The following is a 21,593-nucleotide window of genomic DNA, read 5'->3' on the forward strand; positions in this document are numbered from 1 at the left end:
TTGATGGTTGTCTCCAAAGTTGCACCAGTGTGAACAAACCTACTCAGTGCACGTGTGCATGTGTGCGCGCACACGCATATAAAAGTGTACCTATTCATTTGATTTGTCCAATTGTTTCTATGGAATAGTCTTAAAAGTGGGGCTTCCTGATCAAAATGATGCCCTTTTTCTCTGTAGGGGTTTCCGATATGTACAGCTTACAGGAAGAGGCAGGTTGTGTCTGAATTCTGCTCTCCTCAATGTAGTGTGCTTTGCAGCAAGACTCCCTGTCTCTTCCCCACAGAACACATTCTCAAACATCAATGAAAAGACAAGAGATTCTCCTTTTGTCACAGTTATTATGACAACTTGAACTAGTGTTTCTGATGAAACTGCTGCTCAGTTTCAGAGAAGGGGGAAAGGGGAGTATTCTGCTATGATTCTGCTTCCACTTTAGCTGCTGACAACGCTTTGATCGTAGACAAAGGAAACAAAAGGAAAGCAATTACGTGACTGAGTTTCACTTTCCTTCTGTAAAACTTGAGAAATATCACATGATCTACTAATATGATTAGATTATTACAAACACAAACAGGGGCCAGTGAAGGTTAACAAAGAAGCAATGAAGCTGCTGGCCCTGCAGTCAAATTCCAGGGCTCCGGTCACCACTCCTTTCCAGCTGTGTGGCTTCATGTAGGTATTTGGTCTGAGCCTCCATATCCACCCTCAAGGATGTCAAACAGGACTATCTAGGAAAAGTGCCGAGCCACGACTTGGGGGCCCTCCTGAAAAGCTAGCTAGTTAGCATTTCTGCTGCTGATCTTACACAAAAGGCCCAGCTTTGCAGGGGAGGCTGTAAAGTGGGAGAGCACAGGACTTGCACATACAAGGTTCTGAGCTCAGTCTCCACATCTGCTAGACTGATGCTCTGGTTCTCTCTCCAATAAAGGGACAAATCTTAAAAAGGCAAGGGAAGTCCCTGTTTATGGTATGGAGCCTGCCGATATAAGATCACTATGCCAGGGAGGTGGGAGGAGACTGGGGGACCCCAGCATTCTGTCCCAGTGGTGAATGTCAACCTGAAGCCACCATGTAGTTACCTCTGGAGCATGGTAGGAAATGCACTGGAAGATCCAATCCATGGCGGGAGAGTACAAGGGGAGGTAGGATGGAAGTTCCACCCCCTGGATCACCAGCTGGTTCTGGACCGTGTCCCCATGGATCTGCAGGAGACCAAATAAACACTCAGCCACGAGGGCAAAGTCACTTAACAAACAGTCTGTAACTCAGAGTCGACTTGTAAACATTCAGATGGCCTCAAGAGAAATAGCCTAGTTTCTCAGCTGTTTTTTTTTTTTCCTGCTTCACCACCTGTGAAGTGACTCCCCTGCAGGTAAGAAGGCGGGGGTGGGGGGGGGGGGGGCTCGAACTGGGATTCCTAAGCCAGTCCTTGTGCTTTGCACCACGTGCACTTAACCCGCTGTGCTACCACCCGACTCCCTCAGCTGTTTTTTTTTTTTTTTTTTTTTTTTTTTTTAACCAGAAACACACACAGTTACCCATATCCCAAGCTGAGCTGTTTGGAGAATGTGGACCTAATAAAATGGAGGAACCTGGGAGTCAGGCGATAGTGCAGCGGTTAAGCGCAGGTGGTGCAAGCACAAAGACTGGTGTAAAGATCCCGGTTCCAGTCCCCGGCTCCCCACCTGCAGGGGAGTCGCTTCACAGGTGGTGAAGCAGGTCTGCAGGTGTCTATCTTTCTCCCCCCCCTCTGTCTTCCCCTTCTCTCTCCATTTCTCTCTGTCCTATCCAACAACATCAATAACAACAACAACAATGAAAAATAACAAGGGCAACAAAAGGGAAAATAAATAAATATTTTAAAAAAATTTTTAAATGGAAGAACCTGATTTTAAAAAAAAAGAGCCAGCAGCTGCTGAGAAGGAAGACAGATCAACAGGAGACACTTCCTGTTAACACATGCATATTAATTCTCAGGGCTCCTTCAAGACAATCAACACATTTTAATTGTTGGTAGCAGAAGTGTGGGTGTCATTTTCTAAGGTTCACACATTTCCAGAGCTTTCAGGCAACCTCAGCTTAGGAAGCCAACTGGTTTTACACATTCATGACCATGAAACAGTTCGGCAGATGAGCTGTTCTTGTGTTCTCTTACCTGCTTGAACGTAAGGAGGAAGTCGAAAAAGTTCTTATTTAGGCTTTCCTTGAGGTGTGGAGCTACCTCCATGCCCACCTACAACCAAAGCAGAATGTGGTTACCTTGACTGTGGGAAAACAGACGGTGAGCTGTTATTCACCCTGTAATGACATCTCTTCGAATTAAAAATATACTGAGAGAGATCTAGGTAGGGGAAGTCCAGAAAGTTAAGTTCCTTTCTTTTCTTTTTGTTTGTCTCTCTTCTGCCTCAATAATTATGTGCTGCTTTTCTAAAGAAAACCACAGACGCTATTTTTAAAGGGGGGAGGGGGAGAGGCAACATTTGCAGTAATCATCTCTGCAGTTTCCAAAAGGTAACAAAACTATTTCTGAATTGATGGCCAAGGGAACAAATCAATACCACAGTATAGGAGAATGTACTCCCCAAGACTGTCCACGCTATTCTTTTCTGCTCCGAAAAGCGGTAACACACACACACACACACACACACACACACACACACACACACACGGCTCTGCTTTTGATTAAATGAAGCAAGAGAAGATATTCTGGTATGCAAGAGACTCAGCCTGGCCTTGCTAAATCTACAATTTGCCCTGTGTTGGGCAGTCATGCAGACAAACATCAGTCTTAATATATTTTAGTCAACAGTATATAAAACAAGAAGGAAGGGTTAACAACACGATAATCCACCGGCTTCTGTGCTGTTTACAAAGCAGACAGTAACATTTCCAGCTGTAGAACTTTGCTCATCGTAGAGAAGGCTGGCTCTGGAAAAAGTAAAGGAGTGATACAGGGAGGCGAGCTTCTGTGTTTGAACGTACCATCAGGGGGGGCCAGGTAGTGATGCACCTGAGTGAGCACGCATATTACCGTGTGCAAGGACCCGGGTTCAATCCCAGCTCCCCACCTGCAGCGAGATGCTTCATAAGCGACGAAGCAGGTCTGCAGGTGTCGATCTTTCTCTCTCCCTCTCTAAATGTCCCTCTCCTTTTAATTTCTCTATCCTATCAAGGAAAATAGAAAGGAAAAAGGGGTGAGCACTGGAAGCTGTGGATTCCTAGTGTAGGATCCAAGCCAGAGTGATAATCCTGGTGGCAAAAACAATGAATGAATGAATGAATGAATAAATAAATAAAAGGTAGCATCAGAATGTTCCTTACAGTGAGACTCCTCAAACACTTCAAAGTCAAACTGCTGCCTTAGCAGAAAAACAACTTTGTAAAAGAAGTTGTTTCTTTTTTTTTTTTTATTTTTCAAAATTTAAAAAAATATTTATTTATTCCGTTTTGTTGCCCTTGTTGTTTTATTGTTGTAGTTATTATTGTTGTTATTGGTGTTGTCGTTGGATAGGACAGAGAGAAATGGAGAGAGGAGGGGAAGACAGAGAGGGGGAGAGAAAGACAGACACCTACAGACCTGCTTCACCACCTGTGAAGCAACACCCCCCGCAGGTGGGGAGCCAGGGGCTCAAACTGGGATCCTTATGTCGGTCCTTGCACTTTGTGCCATGTGCACTTAACCCGATGCACTTCCACCCAACTCCCATTTCTTCTTCTTCTTTTTTTTCTTTTTTTTGTCACTAGGGTTATCATTGAGCTTCAGCGCCCACATGACTCCACTGCTTCCTATGGCTATTATTTTTCTTTCTTCAAGTTGAGAGCTAGAGGCAGGGAAAGAGAGACAGAGAGGGAGAGGCACTCCAGCATACCTCCACCTCTCATGAAGATTTCTCTCTGCAGACACTCCGATGTGACAGCTCGAGGCTCAAGCCTGGGTCCCCTCACATGGTAAGCTCTTCTGCTCTACTGGGGAGTCACCTGCCAGCCCCTTGGAAGTTTCTTCAAAGGGGGTCAGATTTTTTTTTCCTGACATTCACTTGCCTCCTCCCACACACCTCCACCTAGAGGCTGTGAAAATGAATGATAATAATGCTTTTGACATGGCTGGGAAAAAATTCTTTTGGAAAGTCATGTGAAATCCACTGGGGCATTACATTCCAAGGGCTGCTCTATGGGATGCTTCCAAAGACAAGAGTGTAGATAAAAAATCAATAAAAAATGATAAAAAACAAAACTACCAACACCACATTGTCAGATCCAGTTCTACTGTGTTCCGATTCTATTGTCTTTCCCTCCACTTAATCATATTGTAGAAAAGGTCTTAATTATCCGTTAGGCGATAACAAAGACAGGCCTGGTGGACAAGCAGTGGAGATGAGCTGAAGGGGCCGTGACTTAGAAGAGGAATTAATCACACTTTCCTTTAATAAAACATTGTGAGCTCCCCCACACCCTGCCCACTCACTGCTTCTGGCTTGTTTATCTCTTTCCCCATCAAACCAAATGAGCAGCTTGGGAATCTGCTTGGATATGAAAGATTCCCACCCAGAGCAGCGAGGCCAGTGCCTCTGGATTTCCGCCTGCTGTTCCCACTTGCCTGGCATACACTCCTGAGCTCTGAGCTGGGGAACTGGACTTGTGTGTGTGTATGTTTGGGGGGGGTGGGGTCAAACCTTCTTCCAGGACCAAGAGGATCATGGTGGAGCTGGATGCAACCCCTCCTGAGTGCAGGGGTGGTGGGGTCAGCGGACAGGTCCCTTTCCCTGGCTAAGGCGATTGACCTACTGATGGACAAGTGACCTGAGGTGTCCCACTGAAAATCAGTGGGCTGCAAGGACTGGGGAAAAGCCTTTCTGCTGGACTTCCCCACTTGGAGGAGGGGGCTCTGGAGCTGCTGTAGGGCTTTTGATCTTGAGTTTGTTCTGAGCCTCTAGCAGGGAAGCAGCTTCTCATTTACCCTTGACAGAAGACCATCGTCTCTATTAGGGGAACGTCATCCTTTTTGAATGCATACAGTGCTATGAGAGGAACACAAAAGAGCAGCAAGGGCAGGAGGGGACACCTGCCTCACCAGCCAGATCCACAAGGGGAAAGGCCAGGCAGTGGCATACCTGATAGAGTACATATAGTGTTATGCATAAGGACCTCAGCTCAAGCCCCTGGGCCCCACCTACAGTAGGGATGCTTCACAAGTAGTGAAGCAGGTATGCAGGTGTCTACCTTTCTCTCTCCTTCTCTGTCTCCCCGTCTCCTCTCTATTTCTCTCTGTCCTATCGAATAAAATGGAAAGAAAAGAAAAAAAAAAAAAAGGAAGAAGAAATGGCCGCCAGGAGCACTGAATCCCAGCAACTGGAGGCAAAAAATAAGTAAGTAAATAAAAGGCCACTGGCTGGTAGAGTCACCATCTAGGCATGCAAGCCCCAGTGATAATCTTGGTGGAAAAATAAATAAAACAAAGGTGAGTGATACTGATGACACTTGCTAGCAGCACAACCAGGAAAACTGACAAGGCAAAGCCCCTGCGTGAACTGAAGTAAAGGACCATGGACCCAGGCCAGCTCGGCCAGGCCCTGGGTTTGAATCCTGACACCTCACAGGTGCCCCAGGGACAGCACTAGAGAGGAGCTTCATGGATGGTGGAGTAGTGCTGTGGTATCTCTCCCTCTCTCAGACACAGAATGAAAATTGGCCAACTTTGCCAAAGGGAGAACCTGGTTTCATTCCCTGGCATCCCACAGGAATTCTCCACGGGCTGCATTCTTCGTCAACAAGAAACCCAACAGCTGTTTTAAATAGAAGCTTTGCCGGGCTTCAAGAAGAGAAGGGCCCAGTGATCTAAAACGGGGAGTCCTTATCCACCACAGCAAGTTCTGTAGCCCTTCCTAGCCAGAAGATACAGACCCCTACGCTTGTCACCCCTATGCTGCCTCTCCCTGCTAGATAGCCCTCACCAACAGCACTGAGCCAACCCATTCAGACAAGGATGGGAGGAGAGAAAAAAAAAAAAAAAAAAAGCACCACTCAACGATCAAACTCCTGCTATGAAAGCAGGCAGCCCATCGGCAGAAAGGCCTAAGGGAGCCGCCTTCCCAACAAGACCCAAGAAACAATTAAGTTTGCAAACCAGTTCATTTGTAAGAAGATGACCTCGGACTCCACCTAATTAAGAGCACCAGTAAGTGGGTCTACTTTAAAATTATTTTGTAAAAGGGATCTGAAAGCTCAGCTTTCAGGGAAGAAGCCGGGCTCTAAAATTAGCAGCCAATAAGGGCCTTCCAGGTGGTGGATGGGGGCGGGGTTTCTGGGGTGAATAAGGAGACAAGAAGCATCCACATTTAGGGGAGCTTCTGGGCCACTGTGGGGTCCCTTACCCGGCACAGGTAGGCCCGAGCGTACACCGACACCAGCGGGTCTCCGATCCCTCGGATCATGCACGTCAGCCGGGGCAGACACTCCGAGATGCCCCTGTCAGAGAGAGACAAGGACAGTGTTACACCCCAGTGAGAGCTCTTGGCCCCAGGGGACAAAGCCACCTCCTAAATCCAGGCAGGGGAAAAGGTCATGGGCAAAACCGTAGCAAGAATGTCTCCTGGATAAAAACCCTTCATCAAAAGGCTTTCCTTCAACTTACCTACCTGCTCGGTGCTGGAGTCTTCACTGTGCTCATCTACCAGAACCCCCCACCCCAATGATTTCCCAGCCACTGCTCAGCCCAGGCTCTTTCTGATATCCTGCTTTCTTCCTCTGGCAGCAACTTCACCACCCCAGGCAAGCCCTCTGCTAGATTCTACCTCCTGGCACCACAAGTTGGCTCCTCTGTCACTGTGAATTGTGGTGGCTTTCTTTCTACAGTGACATGAGGCTTCCTTCTGCCTCAAGCTGACAGGGGTAGGGGGTGTGGGGCAAAGTAATTGGTTGTTCAGCATCCATGGACTGTCCCATCACACCCCCCACCACACAAACAAACAAACAATAACCCTAGGCATCCCTAGAGTTAACCTAGACAGATATGGCATACTTTGTAAATCTGATCCAAAAGCATGCCTGCAGAGCCCGGCAGGTCACTCCCTGGCTTCGGGCGTCCGTTATCTAGCAGCTAGCTCAGCTCAGCTCTGCAGGACCTGCCAGAGATGCTGTCCCCAAGCTCTGGCAACTAATGTCAAAACAAGGTCTGAGGTGACACAGAGTAAGTAGCATGTGCCTCAGGAACAAAGGCTTTTTTTGCTTCTTCTATTTCTTTCTTTCTTTCTTCTTTCTCTCTTTCTTTCTTTCTTTTTGTATTAGCTTTATTTGATAGAGACAGCAAGAAATTGAGAGGAAGGGGGATACAGACAGGGAAAGAGACAGACACCTGCAGTATTGCTTCACCGCTTATGAAGCTTTCTCCCTATAGGTGGGGACCAGGGGCTTGAACCTGGGTCCTTGTGCCTTGTAACATGTGCACTCAACCAGGTGCACCACCACCTGGCCCCCTTCTTCTTCTATTTTTAAAAAATATACTGATGCCTTTAAAAGATTTATTTCAAGGGTCTGGGCAGCGGCACATTCGGTAGAATGTACATGTTTCAATGTGCAAGGACCCAGGTTCAAGCCCCCTGTCCTCACCTGTAGAGGAGCAGCTTCAGGAGTGGTGAACAAGTGCTTCAGGTTTCTCTCTTTCTGTTTCACTGTTTCCCTTTTCCCTCTCAATTTCTCGCTGTCTCTATCCAATAAATTAGTTCAATTAAAAAGTTTATTTCCTATGAGATAAGAGAAAACTTCATAAGATATAAAGAGAACACCACTCAGATAAGTGCGGCACCAGGATCAAACTAAGAGCCTCAGGAACGGAAGTCCTAGGTTCTACTGGATGACCTGCGGAATTCCTCTGCCAGCTGTCATTTATGTTCATGGTCATCTTGGAGACCAGCAGCCAGCCCTGAGTGCAGAGCTGGGAGACAGCACATGACAGTGTTCAGGATTTACATGCAAGGGGTCCCTAGTTCAATCCCAGACACCACCAAATAGCCAGAGCTGAGTGGTGCTCTGGTTTGCAGGGGGGTGGGGAGGAATGACCTTGAGTGTGGACCCAATAGGCACCAGGTCCTGTTAGGTCTGTGTGTGCAGGTCAGTGGATACTCACAGACCTCTTCTTAGGGCCTGTGTCACAGATGAAGAGACTGAGGACTCTAAGAAGCTAAGTACCTTGCTCAGTAGCACGCAGCTACTAATTAACAGCAGAGCCAGGATTCTCCCCAGGGTTATTCAATTGACCTCCCCGGCTTTAATCTTCTGCATAAAATGGAGATTAAAGTGGCATCTCTACTTCATAAAGTTTTCATTTGGATTAAACGACAAAGCACATGGAAACTGCTTAGCACCAGATGTGCTCCCCACTAAGTACTCAGTGACTGATGGCCGCTGCTACGTTATCATTAGAGAGAGAGAGAGTTCACCTGTGTGAGGAAGCTTTGGAAATGTTAGGGTTCTAGAAATGAAGAAGAGCCTTACGTTTTGGACAGAAACTTGTTGCACTTCAGGATGGACGTTTCCACGTAACTACAGAAACCTTCTGTGAAGGAAAACAGTGTCCAGTCTGTCTGTTCCCTTGGGGGTGGGGGTGGCGACAAGAAACAATTCACCAACAGAACTAGGTGTGTCCTGGCAGGGAGACAGGGCCTGGCATGAAGTTAACAAGAGGCCTGCGGTTTCTCTATTTGGCTTCCAAGGCTCCCTGCTTCTTCAGAACGAGATTTGGAAAATGTTACATGCTGATTCATGCTTGCACGATGAAATGTAAATGGGGTTTTGAGCGTTTCCATCCCTGGCTTTCTAGGGGTGGGGGTGGGGGTGGGGATGGGGGTGGGTGGGGAAAGGAGGAATGACTTGAGATAACTGAGATCCCATTTGTGTATATGTTGGATTCTCAGTCTTTAATCTTGGCAGCCAAGTCCGCGCAGAAAAACTTAACTCTGTTCCTTTCAAGTTCCTGGCACTGTTTAATTGGGAGAATTACTGTAGGAATGTTCCACATGGAAACAAAAGCCTGGGACATGGCATCATGTCCGAAGTGAAAAGGAGTCGCTGTCTTGAGGCAGCAGGAGGCGAGGGGATGATGGGATGGAATTCCCAGGCATCCCACCACATGGCTCCTGTTAGTGACTCGACTCTTCCAGCCTATCTCTGAAACCATTGGACAAGCAAAGGATACAATCTCGGGATCAGTTCCCTGATGGATGCAATCTTGAAAAACCAATTCAAGCATGTTTCCTTGGCAGTGTCATTTACATTCTCTGGAGAGAAGTGATCTGGAAAATAAAAGCAATGCCCATCAGTCCCCCCCTCATCTTTGGGAACTGCTACAGCAGCTATGGGACCTGGGACAGGACAGGGCAGGACAATGTGACAAAGGAGCAGACAGGAGGGCTCTCCTAGCCTGCCTCTCCTTCCCGATAGTCTTCTGAAGACAGAGGCTTCCATGGTGCTTTGCAGATGTTCCCCCCCCCCAACCCCACAACAGCCTAGTACTTTTTTTTTTTTTTAACCAGAGCACTGCTCAGCTCTGGCTTATGGTGGTGTGGGGGATTGAACCTGGGACTTGAGAGCCTTAGGCATGGAAGTCTCTTTGCATAACCATTATGCTATACCCCCCACCCAGCCTAGTATTTTTTTTATTTGAAGTTATTTTATTCTTATTATTCATGAGAAAGATGACAGAGAGAGAGAAAGAACCAGACATCACTCTGGTACATGTGCTGCCGGGGACTGAACTCGGGACCTCGTGCTTGAGAATCCAACGCTTCATCCACTGAGCTACTCCCGGACCACACCAGCCTAGTATTTTTGTGATCTTTCATCATCATCTTTCACAGGTGCTGAGGCCAAGGCACAGAGAAGTTTAGTAACTTGCCTGGGACACACTAAGTCCATGTAGGAGCTAGAATTCAACAGGTGACCCACCAGCCCTGACCTCTTCTGGCTCTTGTCCCCAATCCTGATTTAACAAGCACTTTCAAAAGGAGGGGACGAGAGGCCAGGAAACAGCTCACCAAGTAAGTGCCCACCTTTTTATGCACTTTTTATGGAGACCCCAGTTCCAGCCCCACGTATAATGCAGGAGCACCTGCCTCAAAAGATGCTTCATGAATGGTGGAGTGGATTTGTGGTCTTGCTTATTCTCTCCCTCTCTGTGTCTCTGTCTGAAATTTTAAAAGGGGGGTGGGATTCAGCAGGAGTGCTGGAATCCTGCAGGTACAAAGCACGAGCAATGAAAGGAAAAAGGAAAAAGAAAATAGAAGAGAGTACAGGAAAAAGCTGGAAAAAAAATAAAAAACACCCCAACTCATCAGTACCAAGAGGGCCAATGCTGAACTCTTGCATAGAAATTATTTCTTGGGAGTTGGGCGGTAGCACAACGCGTTAAGCGCAGGTTGCACAAAGCGCAGAGACCAGCCTAAGGATCTCGGTTCAAGCCCCCGGCTCCCCACCTGCAAGAGAGTTGCTTCACAGGTGGTGAAGCAGGTCTGCAGGTGTCTGTCTTTCTCTCCCCCCCTCTGTCTTCCTCTCCTCTCTCCATTTCTCTCTGTCCTATCCAATAATAACGACATCAACAATAACAGCAATAATAACTACAACAACAATAAAAAACAAGGGCAACAAAAGGGAAAATAAATAAATATAAAAAAATTTTTAAAAAGGAATTATTTCTTTGGAAGGGTGTTTACAAATTATAGCCCAACCCCACTCCTCTGGACGTGTTTATATTCTGAGAGGTCATCAAACAAAGAGGAAGTTAATTGCTTTAGAATTCAGCAAATGCATGTGAGCGGTGTGTGTTCTCCTCTTGCTCTGCAGGAAACCATGCTTTGGCCTTGACTCTGTTCTCTGCATCCTGGAGGTGCCAGGGTCAAGGTGACCGTAACTCCCAGGGAAGCAAACCTCTGGGTACTTCTCCAGCAGAGAAGCCTCTAGTCCCGACTGCAGAGACTATGAACTGCAGACTAGGGTTTCTCTATTTGAAGGTGTTCAGGCAGGCTTCAGACATCAGAGAACTACCTGCTGGCCATCTTCTTTTTTTTCAGTTTGTTTTAGATAAAGACAGAAAGGTAGAAGTACGTGGGGGGGGGGGCAGAGGGAAGAGACCACTCACTGAAACTTCTTTTAATGTGCTGGGGGCGGGGCTCAAACTCCGGCGGAGCCCAGGGCCGAACAGTGAATTTGGCCAGCCCTCTCCTGGCCATTTTCAGAGGGAAGGAGATTACCTGTTTTCCCCAGCCTGGCCTGAACCCAGACACAGAAATCAACAGCTTTTCAAGTTCCCAGATTGGAGAGGCAAAGATAAGAGTTGTTCACTTTACGAGTGAGGGCATGGAGGTTCTCTGATGAGTGGGCTGGTAGGGATTTAGACTGGCTGAGAGAGCAGGAGCCACACCCAAGGCAAGATCACTATTGTGCAGCGCAGACTAACAACACCCTGCCTTTACCAGCATGGCAAGCTGCTCTCCCAGAGAGAGAGTGAAAGAGAGAGAGAGGAAGGAGGGGACTGAGTAAAACAATGATGTGCCGTGGGGCCTTAACATCTTACAGGCAGCCAAACATCCCAGTGATGCCACAGATGACGGTTCAGTTAACGGTACCTGCGACAGATGCTGACACTCAGTGGGGAAGAGGCCCTAGATGCAGGCAAAAGGAGTAGGGCAAGCAAACAAGTAAGAGAAAAATTGCTCATAGTCAAGACTCGGAGAGCTGTAAGAATAGGTACTGGAGTGAGAGTGACGTGTGTGTGTGTGTGTGTGTGTGTGTGTGTGTGTGTGTGTGTGTGTGTGTGTGTGTGGCGGGGGGTAAGTGGGAGATTATGAGAGACACTGGTCAGAGAAGGTTCTTGCACAGGTAGCATTTGAGCAGAACTCTTGAGTTATAAAAATATCTGAGTTATAGCTCAGATATGTAGGAAATGTATTCCAGGGAGAGGAGAGTGCTACAGTCCTGAGGGAGACCAAGGAACAGCAAAGGTAGCCAGCCAGTGTGGGGAGCAGGAAGGCAGACAGGCATCACGAGCCAAGGTGGCCCCCAGGTGAAGGGGTTGAGAGACTTCCTGGGTGCTACAGAAACTCCCCCAAAGCTTCTTACATCCTTACTGCACTGCTAAAAGGAGAAATAACCCTGAACTGGGAAATGACTCCAAAAGGTTCTTCACTGGAACAAAGGACCAAGGTTTCTCCTTCAAGTTTCTATTTTGTTTATTTATTTTACTTATTTCATTTGATAGGACAGAGAGAATTTGAGAGAAAAGGGGAGAGGGAGAAATACCTGCAGCCCTACTTCACTGCTCATGAAGCTTCCACCCTGCAGGTGGGGACCAGGGGCTTGAACCTGGGTCCTTGAGTGTTGTAACACATGCACTTAATCAGGTGCACCATCTCCAGTCCCTAGCACTTCCTTTTCTATAGGGTGCTTCTTAGGTAGACCTTGAACTTCTGTGGGCATTTGGGCAGGATGATGGAGACTCAGGGAGTCAGTTCTCTTCTTTTTTGGCTAAGTCTTTCCCAGGGTCTCTTTACGTAACTGCATATGGGAATGCCACATCATCTTGTTGTGGGCTCGAAAGGCCAGGTCACCTCGGGACACGTTTCACCCAGATGCAGCCTTCCTCAGCCAAGGCAGGGACTAAAGATGGGGAAACTGACAGCAGCAGACGAAAGCCATGACAGGACAAACCCAAGATACTGTTCCCAAGATGGAAACGAAATCATGCTATTCCTCAGAAGTCTCAGCACTCAGGCTGGATTAGGGCAGGCTGGGGAGTCACTGGATCTAGAGCTCTGCCTTTTCCAAGAGCCTGGGGAGACTGGCATCTTTCCAGTCCCGTGAGACTCACAGACCTAAAGGTAAAGGCCTTAAACATAAAATTCACTAGCCAGGATTTGATTGCCATGTACAATTTCTTTTTCCTTTTCTTCTTTTTTATTTTTAATGGTTTGTACATGCACAACATTTCTCAGTTTTCTTTTTTTTTAATATTTTATTTATTTATATTCTCTTTTGTTGTCCTTGTTGTTTTTCGTTGTTGTTGTAGTTATTGTTATTGATGTTGTCGTTGTTAGATAGGACAGAGAGAAATGGAGAGAGGAGGGGAAGACAGAGAGGGGCAGAGAAAGATAGACACCTGCAGACCTACTTCACCGCTTGTGAAGCGACTCCCCTGCAGGTGGGGAGCCGGGGGCTCGAACCGGGATCCTTATGCCGACCTTGTGCTTTGCGCCACCTGCGCTTAACCCGCTGAGCTACAGCCCGACTCCCTCTCAGTTTTCTTTTATTGCTGTAGGTATTGTTGTTGTTATTGATGTCATCATTGTTGGGTAGGACACAGAGAAATGGAGACAGGAAGGGAAGACAGAGAGGGGGAGAGAAAGACAGACACCTGCAGACCTGCTTCACCGCCTGTGAAGCGACTCCCCTGCAGGTGGGGAGCTGGGGGCTGGAACCGGGATCTTTATTCCGGTCCTTGCGCTTTGCGCCACCTGCGCTTAACCCGCTGCGCTACCGCCATACTCCCCTTCTTTTTTTATTGCCACCGGGGTTATTGCTGGGGCTCAGTGCCTGTGCTACAAATCCACTGTTTCTGGTGGCCTTTTTCCCCCCCTTTCTATTTTTACTTGACAGGACAGAGAGAAAATGAGAGGGAAGGGGAGACAGAGAGGGAGAGAGAAAGGTAAGACACCTACAGACCTGCCTCACCACTCACGAAGCATGCCCCAGCAGATGGGGATTGGGAGGGCTTGAACCCAGGTCCTTGCGCATAGTGTTATTTGCACTTAGTCAGGTATGCCACCACCTGGTCACTGTGTGACTTCTTTAGGCATTCTTGAAGTCATTTCTTCAAGTCAGTCTGCAGGGCGGGGCCAGAAATCAGTGCAGACGGTGATAAGGGGAAAGGGAGTCAGACTTGCTCTGACTTGCGCGGAGAGCACAGGCTGTGAAGAGAGCCGGCAGGCAGAGGAAACTGCTGCGGAGAGTCCCGTGTTGGCAGACACACCCTCATCATTTATCCAATAAGAGAAAGCCATAACCTGGTCGGCTCGCTATAACCCCGAGCATTTAAAATCAATTGGCAGTAAACTTAATGCAGGCAGGAGTCGGGCGGTAGCGCAGCGGGTTAAGCACATGTGGCGCAAAGCACAAGCAAGGACCGGTCTAAGGATCCCAGTTCGAGCCCCCGGCTCCCCACCTGCAGGGGAGTCACTTCACAAACGTTGAAGTAGATCTGCAGCTGTCTACCTTTCTCTCCTCTCTTGTCTTCCCCTCCTCTCTCCATTTCTCTGTCCTATTCAACAACGACAACAATAATACTTACAACAATAAAGCAACAAGGGCAACAAAAGGGAATAAATAAATACATTTTAAAAAAATGAAAAAAAACTTAATGCAGGCATCACTTGAATAGGCTGCATATTCAAAGTACCTGATATTATTGATATATTTGACTATATATACACACACACACACAGTTTCAGGATCACACACTTCAGTCTACCTGTTTTTTTCTTTTTTAAATATTTATATTTATTTATTTTCCCTTTTTGTTGCCCTTGCTTTTAATTGTTGTTGTAGTAGTTATTGTTGTTATTGATGTCGTCATTGTTAGATAGGACAGAGAGAAATGGAGCGAGGAGGGGAAGACAGAGAGGAGGAGAGAGAGATAGACACCTGCAGACCTGCTTTACTGCCTGTGAAGCGACTCCCCTGCAGGTGGGGAGCTGGGAGCACGAAGCGGGATCCTTACACCATTTTTTAATATTTTTAAATTTTATTTATTCCCTTTTGTTTCCCTTGTTTTTTTTATTGTTGTAGTTATTATTGTTCTTGTTATTGATGTCGTTGTTGTTGGATAGGACAGAGAGAAATGGAGAGAGGAGGGGAATACAGAGAGGGGGAGAGAAAGACAGACACCTGCAGACCTGCTTCACTGCTTGTGAAGCGACTCCCCTGCAGGTGGGGAGCTGGGAACTAAAACTGGGATCCTTATGTTAGTCCTTGTGCTTTGCACCACGTGCACTTAACCCACTGCACTACCACCCTACTCCCCAGTCTATTTGTTTTTTAAAGCAGTTTGCCTCTTAGAAAAACAGATAGGAAGATACTAAGATGTCAAGCAGGGGATGACCCGGTCAAGCACACACTTTGCCATGTCCAAAGACCTGGGTTAGAGCCCCTGGAATCACCTGAGAGCACCATGCAAAGGGGAAGGAAGCTTCATGAACAGTGAAGCAGTGCTGTGGTGTCTCTCTTCTCTCTCACCTCTATCTGGGGGAAAAAAGAGGGGGGGGTAGGTGGGGAGGCGTCCACCAGGAGTGGTGAACTCATGCAAGTGTGAAGGCCCAGCAACAAAAAAGAAATATCAAGGAGAGAGGAAATAAGTTGGTGTGAAAGTTTAGCTGAATCTATCGTGATCCCTTTTCATTCCTGTGAATGAGGGAATTCAAACTACCTGCCCAAACTCCCAGTTTGAAGGGGAAAAAAAAAAACAGTTGAAAAGAATCTCCTGACGCTTTTAGAAGTCGGAAAGGATCAGAAGCCAGCACAGGTGTTTCTTTTACATCAACCTGACAAAAAGCAGTAACAATGGCAGCCTTCTCTATCCTGCTAGAATGCAGGCTTGCTATGAGCTGAAGGCGACGCCAGAGCAGTGACACAGGAAAAAGTGGTGGCATTACCTGGTAAGACACTACGGTTATCCACACACATGGAGAAGATGCGCTCGTACACCAGCTTGCCTGCGGAGAAAAGGACATACCAGGTGAGCAGCCCTGAGTCAGGAGCAAATGCTAAACATGAGCTAATTGAAGACACAGAGATTATTTCTGGTATTATACTGCCACCTAGTGGCTAAACTTTAAGTCGCATATTTATCTCACTTTACTTTTTTTTTTTTTTTTTTTAAAGATTATTAATGAGCATGGAGGGAAGAAAAGAGTGAGCTTGAGCACCACTCTGGCACGTGTGATGCTGCTGGGGATTGAAGTCAGGATCTCATGCTTGAGAATTCAATGATTTAACCACTGCACCACCACCCTGGTTGCTAGTTTTTTTAAATATATATCTTATTTATTTATTAATTGAATAGAGACAGAGAGAAAGGGGAGGAAATAGACAGGAAGAGAGACAGAGAGACACCTGCAGCCCTGCTTCACCACTTGTGAAGCTTTCCCTCTGCGGGTGGGGGCCAGAGGCTTGAACCTGGGTCCTCCTGCACTGTAATGTGTGCGCTTAACCAGGTGCGCCACTGCCTGGTCCCCAGGTTGCTAGTTTTTGTAAAAGGGGTTTCTGACTTCCTGAGAGCCAGGAAAAGGGGTCATTCTCCTCCTGGCAGAATCTTTTCTGAAACTGAGGACTAGAGGAGCCTTAAGCACCTCAATTCATTCGAAAATCATTCTGCACAACCCCTATGCCATCTCCCAGCCCACAAGAGAACCTCTAGCCTCAGCGGCACACTCCCTAGATATAAATGAGGCTAACAGAACTTACCAAAGGTATCGAGTATGTCAGTGATGAGGACAAATTTGCTGGGGTAGAACTGGATAACACTGGTGTCTGAAAGAAGCTTGGAACACTGGAGAGAGAGAGAGAAAGAGAAGTACTTACTCTGCCATGTCTGACACGGCTAACAAGCTTCAGGCCTGGAGAACCAACGATTTCTTTTCTTTCTTTTAATCCTTTTATTTAATTTCTTTATTATTGGGTAAAGACAGAGAGAAACTGAGAGGGGAGGGGAGATAGAGAGGCAGTGAGACACCTGCAGCCCTGCTTCTCCATTCATGAAGCTTCCCTCTGCAGGGGGCCTGAACCCAGGTCTTTGCGCACTGTAACGTGTGCATTCAACCAGATGTGCCACCGCGTGGTTCAGAAGCAACCACTTCTATACACATCTAGGTGCCCACCCCACACCTGGCCTGGAGAAAAGAAGCAAAAGGCTGAGCTTTGGACCGAGGGAGACGGACGCCACTAGGGGAATGAGGGATGCCTCTCCTGACGGTGTGCTTGGAGGGCTCGAGATGTGTGCCAACTGCTTTACAGCTTGGCTTCTTCTGGTTATCTCAAGATGGTTATTCATTTTACTCCATGAAATCAGCCCATAAGTCAGTCTCCAAGTTTCTTTTTTCATTGTTGTTGTAGTTGTTGTCATTGTTAGATAGGACAGAGAGAAATGGAGAGAGGAAGGGAAGACAGAGAGGGGGAGAGAAAGACAGACACCTGCAGACCTGCTTCACCGCCTGTGAAGGGACTCCCCTGTAGGTGGGAAGCCGGGGGCTCAAACCGGGATCCTTATGCCAGTCCTTATGCTTTGTGCCACGTGCGCTTAACCTGCTGCGCTATCGCCTGACTCCCATCTCCAAGTTTCTTAAGCTGCCAGCTATGATTATTCACGGTTCCTTCTGAGTTTCCCTCCAAAAGGAGACATGACATGCCTCAAAGAGTCCGTGTTTCTCAGGGGCGAGCTTCACCAACGCCGGGAACATTTCGGCTTTGCAGGGAATTGTTGCAGCCTTTTTTTTTTTTTTAATTTATTGATTTTTCCCTTTTGTTGCCCTTGTTGTTTTTTATTATTGTTTTTTTTAACGTGCTCTAACATACCAACTTTAATGAGATGCTCTATGCTTATGTGTTTGTAAATAAAAATTGAAACAAAATTACAATTGAAATTTTTGAAAGCCAGGAGTATCTAGTTATAATACCCTATCAAGTGATGTTTCAAAAATAGTTATCCTATGTTTTTGGGGTTTTTTAATGTTTATTTTATTTATTTATTCCCTTTTGTTGCCCTTGTTGTTTTACTGTTGTAGTCATCGTTGTTGAATCGGACAGAGCGAAATGAAAAGAGGAGGGGAAGACAGAGGGGAAGAGAAAGATAGACACCTTCAGATCTGCTTCACTGCTTGTGAAGCGACTCCCCTGCAGGTGGGGAGCCGGGGGCTCAAACCGGGATCCTTAAGCCAGTCCTTGCACTTTGCTCTACATGTGCTTAACCCACTGCGCTACTGCCCGACTCCCTGTTCCAGCCTTTTGCCGTCACTCAGCCCAGTGGACCATCAGCTGGCTTGGAACTCATGATGCAAGAATACAGCTGTACAGCAAGGCTCCTAGGTACCCCAGAATCAACCAGGCTTAGCATCACCAGGGGAAGACAGCAGGGGTAGCACACAGAACTTGCATTTGAGAGGCCCTCGGCTCCACCCCCAACACTACAGGAGTTAAGCAGTGTGCTGGGCAATTGATAATATAATCAAAAGCAAACAAATAAGCAAAAACCAATGGCTACTTTGAAGAACTGAATTTGACATTCTCTAGCGTCAACAATGCCAAAAATCATATACAGAGCGAAGTAACATTGTCGTTTTATCATTCTAACACTGACACTCAGAGAAAAAAATGCCACTGAAAAGTGAAAGAAAAAAAGAGTGGCTGGAAGGTAGCTATGTGGCACACAGAACTTACACACACATGAGTTCCCAGGTTTGATCCCCAGCACTGCATAGGCCAGTGCAGAATCCAATTCTGGTATCTCTCTGACTCATGAAAATTTTAAAAGGATAAAATTGTTTCTAAAGTGAAGAATATCTAGACCTGTAGCAAGGGTCCAGCACCATGTCTAACTGTTGAGACATCCTCATCCAGCCTAAATGTCACCAGGGAGCAGGGAGGGGACAGAAAACTTTGGGGCTGACATCCAACGTGGCATGTGGATGGTGTGGCATTCTCATCCCCTGGTTCTCTGCTTGCAATTCTTCAGGTGTCCTTTATAGGAGCTCCAACTTCAACAAGGACCCCAGGAGACTCGGGGGCTGGGAAAAAGACAAACAACTCCAATCCCTAGACACTGTTTATAATCGGCAACTCTGGGTCCCTAAGGGCTGGGACATGGCCTGAGCTCTGAGCCTCTCCAAGAGGGAGAGGCTGCCCGCTGGTGAAGTGAGAGAGAGATCAAACCCAAGATGTCAAGTCAACACAGCTGGGGTTTCCAGACATCTGTGCATTGTCTTTTCTCACAGCACACATTATGGACAGGCAGAACCGATGGTATTTAAAAAAAAAAAATTTATCTATTTATGTCTTTATTTGGGGGAAGGGAGTAAGAGTTTAGCTAAGTGAGGCATGCAACAAAAAAAAGTAAAAGAGATTCAACTGCCCATATGGTGTTGGGATTGGGAAATTACTTAGAAGGAGAAACCAAGCAAATCAAAAGTCAAAGGAGTTTCTCTCTCTCTCTCTCTCATATTTATTTATTAATGATCTATAATGATCTATATGATTTACAATCTCTCTCATATTTATTTATTAATGAGAAAGAGGAAGAGAGAGAGAGAGAGAACTAGAGCATCACTGGCACACACAAAGCTGGGGATCAAACTCAGGACCTGAGTTTGACTTTTGTTGTCACATGTGCCAGAGTGCTGCTCTGGTCTGGTTCTCTCTCACTTTCACTAGTAAGCAAACAAGTCTAAAGAAAAGGAAGTCCTAAAAGCCAAAGCAAAAGACGAGTAACACAGTGGGAAATGAGCAAAAGGAATCAACAAGACATTTTCAGATGTGCGGCAGACAAAAAGATGCTCAGCCGTGTTCCAGTGAAGGAATTAACTAATTCAAATCACAGTAAAATGTGATATTCCTGCCTCCTAAATTAGAAAGGGTTAAGGAAGTCTGTGCAAACCACCTGGTGATGGGAAGCTGGACCGCACAGTCTCTCACGCCCTGCCAGGTATGTACACAGGCCCAACTTCACCACTCAGAGAGTGACCTGGAGCTTTCTGGTCAGTCTGAGAAGCACAGTGGGACCTTTACCTAGGAAAACACTGTCCAGGGGCACCAGCACACGGGTCTAAGAGGTTCACAGCAACACAGTTCACAGTAACAGAAACAGAATCCGAGTAAAGGTTACATACCATGGACTCACTGCTGTGAAGATGCCAATCTCTTCAGCTGATCTACAGTGTCAACATACTCCTAGAAAAGCCCTAGAGAAGGGCTGTTTGGTTTTCATTTCTTTTTTTTCTTCTTTTCTTTTAAGAAATTGGCAAGAACAGCAGATGTATGGAGGTAGAAGGCAGACCCAGAGTTTCCTAGGGCTGGGATGGCAGTGGGTTTGACTGCAGATAAGCTTAAGAGAACTGGGGGACATGGGGATGTAAAATGTTTGAAAGGGGGGTTGTCGGGCGGTAGCGCAGTGGGTTAAGCGCACATGGCGCAAAGTGCAAGGACCGGCATAAGGACCCCAGTTCGAGCCCCCGGCTCCCCACCTGCAGGGGAATTGCTTCACAGGTGGTGAAGCAGATCTGCAGGTGTCTGTATTTCTCTCCCTCTCTCTGTCTTCCCCTCCTCTCCATTTCTCTCTGTCCTATCCAACAACAACAACATCAATAATAACTACAACAATAAAAAAACAAAGGGCAACAAAAGGGAAAATAAAAAAATTAAAATGTTTGAAAGAGGGGCCAGGTGGTGGCACACCTGATTGAGCTCACGTTACAATGTGCAAGTATCTGAGTTCAAGCCCCCAGTCCCTACCTGCAGGAGGAAAGCTTTGCAAGTGGTGAAGCAGTGCTGCAGGGGTCTTTCTTTCTATCTCTCCCTCCCTCTCAATCTCCCCCTTCCCTCTACATTTCTGTCTTTATCTAATTAATAAAGATAATAAATTTAAAAAATTTTTTTTTTATTATTTATTTTATTTATTCCCTTTTGTTGCCCTTGATGTTTTATTGTTGTAGTTATTATTGTTGTTGTCGTTGTTGGATAGGACAGAGAGAAATGGAGAGAGGGAGGGGAAGACAGAGAGGAGGAGAGAAAGACAGACACCTGCAGACCTGCTTCACCGCCTGTGAAGCGACTCCCCTGCAGGTGGGGAGCCGGGGTTCGAACCAGGATCCTTATGCCGGATAATAAATTTTTTAATGTTTTGAAAGGCAGATTACACAACAGTTGGACTCTAAAAAAAATAATTGAATTGTACACTTAGTAGTGGATCTTATGACAGTTAAGTTATCCCTCTCTCTCTAATTTTTTATTTATTTCTGAGAGAGAGAGAGGAAAAAAAAAAACAGAGCAGTGTTCAGCTCAGGTATATAGTGGTGTGGGGGATTGAACCTGGGACTCTGGAACCTCAAACATGAGAGTCTGATTGTGTAACCATTATGCTATCTTCCCCCGCCCAGTAAGTTATATCTCAATAAAACTACAATAGGACAGCCCTAAGGCTGAGTGAATAAGAGGACCTGTGCTCATCATTTCATTGTACTCCATCCTTCAACTATCTCATTTAGAGTTAAAAAAAAAAAAAAGGGGAAGAAAGAGGGGGAAAAAAAGCAGTCTTTATCGTAAATCAAATAGTTACTATTCCCCAGATGTGGAGTTCAACACTCTCACAGTGATTTTCTTTGAGAAGACCCAAATTAAATCTTCTCCAGATGTAAAGCTCTCAGAAGTCACAGTTCTATATCACAATACTCTCCAGACAGATGTTGCCAATGTAAATATTTTGAAGAAGCGCTTGTGAGCTGAGCTATTTTCTCACTTGGGCTACTCAGCAAGCCACCCTTGTCGTGTGTATTCAGGATGAGAGGTTC

General features: G+C 46.4%; 1 protein-coding gene across 1 annotated transcript in view; it reads right to left on the bottom strand.

Annotated features, from left to right (window-relative positions):
• The window catches only part of VPS35L (VPS35 endosomal protein sorting factor like), a 103,886-nt gene that overhangs the window by 59,177 nt on the left and 23,116 nt on the right, over positions 1-21,593 (bottom strand). The window contains exons 8-14 of the mRNA XM_060172866.1: positions 16,504-16,588; positions 15,693-15,752; positions 9,191-9,287; positions 8,491-8,538; positions 6,372-6,465; positions 2,156-2,233; positions 1,080-1,202 (exon numbers count right to left, since the gene is read on the bottom strand). Coding sequence (XP_060028849.1) covers positions 1,080-1,202; positions 2,156-2,233; positions 6,372-6,465; positions 8,491-8,538; positions 9,191-9,287; positions 15,693-15,752; positions 16,504-16,588 — 585 coding nt within the window. The remainder of the gene's footprint in view (positions 1-1,079; positions 1,203-2,155; positions 2,234-6,371; positions 6,466-8,490; positions 8,539-9,190; positions 9,288-15,692; positions 15,753-16,503; positions 16,589-21,593) is intronic.

Source organism: Erinaceus europaeus, chromosome 15, assembly GCF_950295315.1.
Source record: "Erinaceus europaeus chromosome 15, mEriEur2.1, whole genome shotgun sequence".
Classification (NCBI taxonomy): Eukaryota; Metazoa; Chordata; class Mammalia; order Eulipotyphla; family Erinaceidae; genus Erinaceus; species Erinaceus europaeus.